This window comes from Clupea harengus, chromosome 25 (assembly GCF_900700415.2).
Source record: "Clupea harengus chromosome 25, Ch_v2.0.2, whole genome shotgun sequence".
Taxonomy (NCBI): Eukaryota; Metazoa; Chordata; class Actinopteri; order Clupeiformes; family Clupeidae; genus Clupea; species Clupea harengus.
Window position 1 is genome coordinate 2,130,023 of NC_045176.1, and position 7,601 is coordinate 2,137,623.

The following is a 7,601-nucleotide window of genomic DNA, read 5'->3' on the forward strand; positions in this document are numbered from 1 at the left end:
ACAGGGCAATGGTGCCAATACAGCGTGACCCCCCCCAGAGCGACGCTCCTCCTGGGGAAACACACTAAACACATGCACTAATACGACCCACAGGACTCCTCTGAACACCTTGAACACGTTGACCAGGCCTAACTACATCTGAACTGCAATACTACTGCTGCTCCTGGTCCAGTTCCGACCCCTGTGTAGCACTTTGAATGCTAAGAGATCATTTTGAAAGAAATTGCTCAAATGATCATCAAAAGCCATTTAATTATATCAGTACAATGTTTCCCAATATTACAATTTTTCTTTACACATAATTTCTACTGCTTTTTTTTTTATCGTGCATAATTCATTTAGTCAATTTTGTTATAAAGAAGAAAAAGAAAAGATCTTTTTTTTTATTTTTTCAATCAAAGTCTCCTAGTGGTGGGGAAGGGAATAACAGCAGTGCCAGCCTGCTGGGAGACCACATCTCAGATGTTTTTAGCCGCTAAAACCTAAACCATGTGTTTCTTTGGCTACAGCGCTAGTTAGCTTAGCTTCAGCTTTCCAATGGTGTTTAGCTTGACCTACTAGCTTATTAGCTATGTCTTGACATAGATGGGATACTTAAAACGGGGACTATACTAAGTTGAGAAGCCTTAAAACGGGGACTATACTAAGTTGAGAAGCCAGTACATATTTGTTAAAAGTGCATTGTCATCTTTCAGGTGATTCAGAGATACATAAGTTTAAGGAGCCCTGTAGTCTCATCCTTAGCTGTTTCACAGCTTCGCTACATAGACACACATTAGGAAAAATGTAAATAATTACAAAGGATTTGTCATTCATTTTCAAGACTCACGGCAGATTCACAGGTGTGAGGGCCTCTTTAAGCCCCCCCGAGTCTTATAATACACTGGTGATGTTGATATGCCCTCTGTGTGCTTCCTTCTGGACAGTAATTCTGGTGATTTCTGTTGAGTTTATTTTCATGATATCGGACATAAGGACACTGGTAAGTTAGTTTCGCACGATGGGCAGTACATCAAGGGGCAGCGTAGCATTTCGCAAACACGAGAGAAAGCACTTGGACTAGCAGACCACTGGCGCTCGGACTAGCAGATCACTGGCACTTCACTCGTGAACGGAGGTTAGGACCGTCTCTGTAGGCTCCAGCAGCCCTTTAAACCCCCAGGCAACAGGAGTACAGGGACTGCTCTTTACAATCCTCTTCAGAAAATTACTCTACGGTCAGTCAATTCACTGCTTAGTTTAAAACTGCTCCAAGTCTGGCATATTTAAATGTGACAGGTTTTTTTCTTCTGTTGGTTGTGAATTGTAGTCTGTATTGTATTTTCTGTTGTATTTTTTAGGTGACCTTGAGTGTCCTGAAAGGCGCGTTTAAATCAAATGTATTGTTGTTGTTGTTGTTGTTGTTGTTATCTCTAAAGCTTGGATCAGTGGAACTTTAAGAATTAAAAATGCAATAAAAACCTGTGACCATGGATAACCTTTTTGATGAGTCTAGATGTAACCACAGACACAGCAGACAGTTCTAACGTCATAGTAACAGGAAACACCTCGACTGTAAAAGTATACAGCTGAGTGACTGCTTGCATGGGACTGGACTGTTTGGAGCTGAAGTTCCACCTAAAACCATCTCACTTAGCTTAATGCACTTCCATGCTGGCAGTCCCAGCCTCTGGCGCCAACTCACTAGGGTGACCCGTCTCCGTTTGAGAGCATTTCATCTGAATCGTGATTGTATATAGTTTAATAACTTACGCGCGCACGTGTGTGTGTGTGTGTGTGTGTGTGTGTCTCGGGCCATTGCACCTCGACATTATAAGACTGAGTTAAGATCTGAATGCAAAGTTTGTTTTGTTTGCGTAGTTAACACCTAGAAAAGGTGCAGCAAAGTATGACAAATCATCATTGACGAAAATCAAACAGGGTGATCAATTATTTTGTACCCTGCCGAAAAACAATTCGCAAAACTGGACACACACTGGTAGAAATATCTTTTGAAATACATACACGAACCACAAATTTGACCTATTCAAAGCACAAACTCATATTGAACGAACACAAGTATTCACACAATCAGTTGTTCCCCAACGTATTAACTCATGACCATGTGAACCATTTTCCCCCAATGCTTGGTTTAGTCTGTGTGTGTGTCCCTGTATGTGGTGTATGCTAACGGAAGCCGGCTACGCTACGCTGGAGAACACGATTACAGCTGACGGACAGGTGGAGGCGCTATGGAGCGGTGGAGCAAGATTGAGTCATCATAAATACATTATTTTTCCCATTTTCATACATTGTTGTTGTTGTTGTTGTTGTTGTGGTTGTTGTTGTGGTTGTTGTTGTGATTTGTCTTCCTTCACTGGCCTTAGGTGGTCTTGACGAGGTCGTACACGTGGATGTGGAAATCGTCATCGTACTTGATGTAGTAGACGGAGGGCTTGGCGGGGACCTGGTAGATGACCAGACCCGTCCTCTTCACACCTTTATCCGTGACGTACTCCACCTGCTTCCCCACCAGACTCTCCGCCTCCTCACCTGGCTTCCTGTCCGCAGGCAACAGGTGCTTGTTCTCTAAAGACAGAATGGAGAGAGAGAGAGAGAGAGAGAGAGAGAGAGGGAGAGAGAGAGAATAAACAAGATAGAGAGGGAGAGAGAGAGGGTCAGAATTTGGACTCTGAAGTGGGGTCCACTGAAGTGATTGCTCATCTCCATACTCTATAAGTCCATCTCCATACTCTATAAGTCCATCTCTATGCTCTATAAGTCCATCTCCATACTCTATAAGTCCATCTCCATACTCTATAAGTCCATCTCCATACTCTATAAGTCCATCTCTATGCTCTATAAGTCCATCTCCATACTAGAAGTCCATTTCTATGCTCTATAAGTCCATCTCTATGCTCTATAAGTCCATCTCCATACTCTATAAGTCCATCTCCATACTAGAAGTCCATCTCCATACTCTATAAGTCCATCTCCATACTCTATAAGTCCATCTCCATACTCTATAAGTCCATCTCTATACTCTATAAGTCCATCTCCATACTCTATAAGTCCATCTCCATACTCTATAAGTCCATCTCCATACTAGAAGTCCATCTCCATACTCTATAAGTCCATCCCCATCCTCTATGTCCATCTCTATGCTCTACAAGTCCATCTCCATACTAGAAGTCCATCTCCATACTCTATAAGTCCATCTCCATACTCTATAAGTCCATCTCCATACTAGAAGTCCATCTCCATACTCTAGAAGTCCATCTCCATACTCTACAAGTCCATCTCCATACTATAAGTCCATCTCCATACTCTATAAGTCCATCTCCATACTCTATAAGTCCATCTCCATACTAGAAGTCCATCTCCATGCTCTATAAGTCCATCTCCATACTCTATAAGTCCATCTCTATGCTCTATAAGTCCATCCCTATGCTCTATGTCCATCTCTATGCCCTCCGACCTCATTTCCTACTCTCCTGGAAACCCCCTTTGTCTTCCCTTAGCCTCACTGAGCATCTACATCTAGTTTTAGGGAACAGATTGCTGAGGGACCACAGGCCTATTTCCAGCCCATTGCAATCCTGTGGCAAGGGCACACAGCTAGTTTCCCTATCCTTCACCCCTCCAACTCCTACGGCATTCACCCCTGACCCCTACCCTTCTAATTCACATAGGCATTCACCTCTGACCCCTACCCTTCTAATTCACATAGGCATTCACTCCTGACCCCTACCCTTCTAATTCACATAGGTAGAGCTTCAAGTTCAGCTCAAGGTTACGGACGTGTTTGCCATGATTTGCCTTGAACTACAGCGAGGCAGCTGCAGTGCCAGACCATGAGGAGACGAGTGTTACTATTACGCATTATAACCATGTGTGTTACTATTACGCATTATAACCATCAGTGTTACTATTCCACATTATAGATGAGGCTGCACAGACCATGAGTACTATTCCACATTATAGATGAGGGCTACACAGAGTCACAGGGCCAGGGGTGGCTGAAACGCAGCGTTGTTGGATTATGGGACAGTAACACAGCGCCTCGTCCTCAGCCTAAGCACATTATCTCGGGACTTCAAGTTGAATCCTTGCTCCTGTGTGTCCTTTTCCTATGTGTAACACTGAACAGCTCCTTGCAGGATGAGAGCTTGACCTTTACCCTCTGTCTCCTGACTGCACTGCACAGGTCTGATAAGGGAGGCCACAGCACACAGTCATAGCACAGCCACAGTCATAGCACAGCACACAGTCACAGTCACAGCACACAGTCATAGCACAGCCACAGCACACAGTCATAGCACGCAGTCACAGCCACAGCACGCAGTCATAGCACAGCCACAGTCATAGCACAGCACACAGTCATAGCACAGCCACAGTCATAGCACGCAGTCACAATCATAGCACGCAGTCATAGCACAGCCACACCTCGCAGTCACAGCACACAGTCACAGTCATAGTCACAGCACACAGTCACAGCCACAGAACGCAGGCACAGCCACAGCACGCAGTCACAGCCACAGCACGCAGTCACAATCACAGCACGCAGCCACAGCACACAGTCACAGCACGCAGTCACAGTCATAGCACAGCCACACCTCGCAGTCACAGCACGCAGTCACAGTCACAGCACGCAGTCACAGCACATAGTCACAGCACACAGTCACACTCACAGCACAGCACGCAGTCACAGCCACAGCACACAGTCACAGCACGCAGTCACAGTCATAGCACAGCCACAGCACGCAGTCACAATCACAGCACGCAGTCACAATCACACCTCGCAGTCACAGCACACAGTCACAGCCATAGCACGAAGTCACAGCACGCAGTCACAATCACAGCACGCAGTCACAGCACGCAGTCACAATCACAGCACGCAGTCACAATCACAGCACGCAGTCACAGCATGGAGTCACAGTCACAGCACACATTCATAGCACGCAGTCACAGTCACATCACGCAGTCACAGCATGGAGTCACAGCACACTTTCACAGTCATAGCACACGGTCAGTCACAGCACACATTCATTGCACGCAGTCACAGTCACATCACACAGTCACAGCACACGAACGATTCACAAACATCAGCTCCTTGATGACAGGTGGCCAACATTTAACACTTTAACGTCACAAAAAACAAACGATTTGTGACAAGATGAGCTGCAACTATTGGAAATCAGTTACTTGTTGAAACATTCTAAAATTGAGGGGTTCAGACCACTGAGACAGCTTAAAACAGCACCGTTTCCATAACAACGCCTTTGTTACACCACTCGTTGTAGCCAGATATGAACTAAGTTAAGTAGCCAACAGTCAGTTAAATCGACCCTTTTTTAGCATAGGCTTTTTGACTGATGCTGTAGGGACCCTGTTCTTCACACTGAGTTGATAAGTAGTCCTCTGTCTCCCTGCTCTGAAAACTCTCTGTTCTAAAACTTTGCACCTGTGATTTGACACACATTTTTTTTGCAACTCCTTCAGATGGCTTGCAACAACTTATTTCACGATTAATTCACACTACTGCTACAGGTTTCTACAGATGGAAGTCTACGTTCTAGAACAAGACTAAGAATTTGAAGAGATTATCAGTAGGTTCTAGAACAATGACAACTTAATTCAGGCCTGAGAGAACCCCCCCCCCCCCCCCCCCCACACACTCGTTCCCAGACTCCCCCAAACCAAACAGAGATAACGTCGCTCTCACCACAACACAGCTTGAGCAACACTAACATCTGCTGACACTGCACCGTTATCTCTACGAGCACATGCTCACTACCCATTGCATCGTTAGTTGCCTGTTCAACTCAACATAACGACGACTAGCCAACATATCCACCCATTTTTGAAAAAGATCCTCTTTTCAGAAAGGAACCCCCCTAGTCTCAGACACACCTGCCCATCTCAACTCCTGTCAGAATAGGCCCCCCCTCACACAGACTGAACACCAAGGCTAGATGGCAGGCCACTGCCCTCTCTAACCATGGGATTGGCCCCCACTGTTTGAATGTGGGGCTGTATTTAACTCTATTGCCCCCCGCTGTATGAATGTGGGGCTGTATTTAACTCTATTGCCCCCCGCTGTGGGGCTGTATTTAACTCTATTGCCCCCGCTGTGTGTGAATGTGGGGCTGTATTTAACTCTATTGCCCCCCGCTGTTTGAATGTGGGGCTGTATTTAACTCTATTGCCCCCCGCTGTTTGAATGTGGGGCTGTATTTAACTCTATTGCCCCCCGCTGTGTGAATGCGGGGCTGTGCGTGTCCTCTGCACTGTTTCCATCCGCAGGGCGTTTCACAGGAGAACTCTGAGAGTGAAGACCACGGACTCTGCCAACACACAGCACAGGGACATTGCATGCACGCACGGACACACACATGGACACACACGCATGCACTCACACATGGACACACACGCATGCGCCCACACACACACACACACACATGCGCTCACACACACACACACACACACACACAGACACACACACACAGGCAGACACACGCACACACAGGCAGACACACGCACACACAGACACACACACAGGCACTGAGCCAAACCTGTTCACTTAGCATTTCAAATGATATTCATTTTCTCTCTCTTTCTCTCTCTCTCACTGCGGCGACTGCATTTACCCAGCTGCTGAGATGTCCTCTGCACTGACCCACCTAACATCAGGACCAGCATACTGCTATGCCACTGCTATGCCACTGCTATGCTACTGCTATGCTACTGCTATGCATACTGATATGCCACTGCTATGCCACTGATATGCCACTGCTACGCATACTGCTATGCATACTGCTATGCTACTGCTATGCTACTGATATGCCACTGCTATGCCACTGCTATGCCACTGCTATGCTACTGATATGCATACTGCTATGCCACTGCTATGCCACTGATATGCATACTGCTATGCCACTGATATGCATACTGATATGCCACTGATATGCCACTGATATGCATACTGCTGTAATTCCCATTCAGGTACAATACCAACACAACATACATAGTACATGCAGAAGAGTCATCACAACATTGAAACAACCACACCACAATATGCCAATAAACAAACTACATCTTAAGCTGAGAAACCTCTCCATTTCCATATATTAAACTACTCCATTTCCATATATTAAACTACTCCATTTCCATATATTAAAACAGTATTTCAACTTGTGCTGGGCAATAGATCAGTTAAGAAATGCAAAGCAAAACCGGTAATACACCCCCCCCCCCCCCCACACACACACACACACAAACTAACATGCCTCAGGTACAATTCTACCAATTCTCATCTCACCTGCTTCAGGTAAGCTGAACAACACTCTCTCCCTCCCCCTCATCACACCTGCTTCAGGTAAGCTGAACAACACTCTCTCCCTCCCCCTCATCACACCTGCTTCAGGTAAGCTCAACAGCACTCTCTCCCTCCCCCTCCCCCTCATCTCACCTGCCTCAGGTAAGCTGAACAACACTCTCCCTCCCCCTCATCACACCTGCTTCAGGTAAGCTGAACAACACCCTCCCCCTCATCACACCTGCTTCAGGTAGGCTGAACAACACTCTCTCCCTCCCCTCATCACACCTGCTTCAGGTAAGCT

The 7,601-nt window shown here is 46.1% G+C and overlaps 1 protein-coding gene across 3 annotated transcripts in view; it reads right to left on the bottom strand.

Annotated features, from left to right (window-relative positions):
- Positions 1-296: 296 nt before the first annotated feature.
- The window catches only part of zmp:0000000521 (spindlin-1), a 22,615-nt gene continuing 15,310 nt past the window's right edge, over positions 297-7,601 (bottom strand). For all 3 annotated transcript variants that reach the window (XM_012814439.3, XM_012814441.3, XM_012814440.3), the window contains exon 5: positions 297-2,568. In XM_012814439.3, coding sequence (XP_012669893.1) covers positions 2,363-2,568 — 206 coding nt within the window. In that variant the 3' untranslated portion in view covers positions 297-2,362. The remainder of the gene's footprint in view (positions 2,569-7,601) is intronic.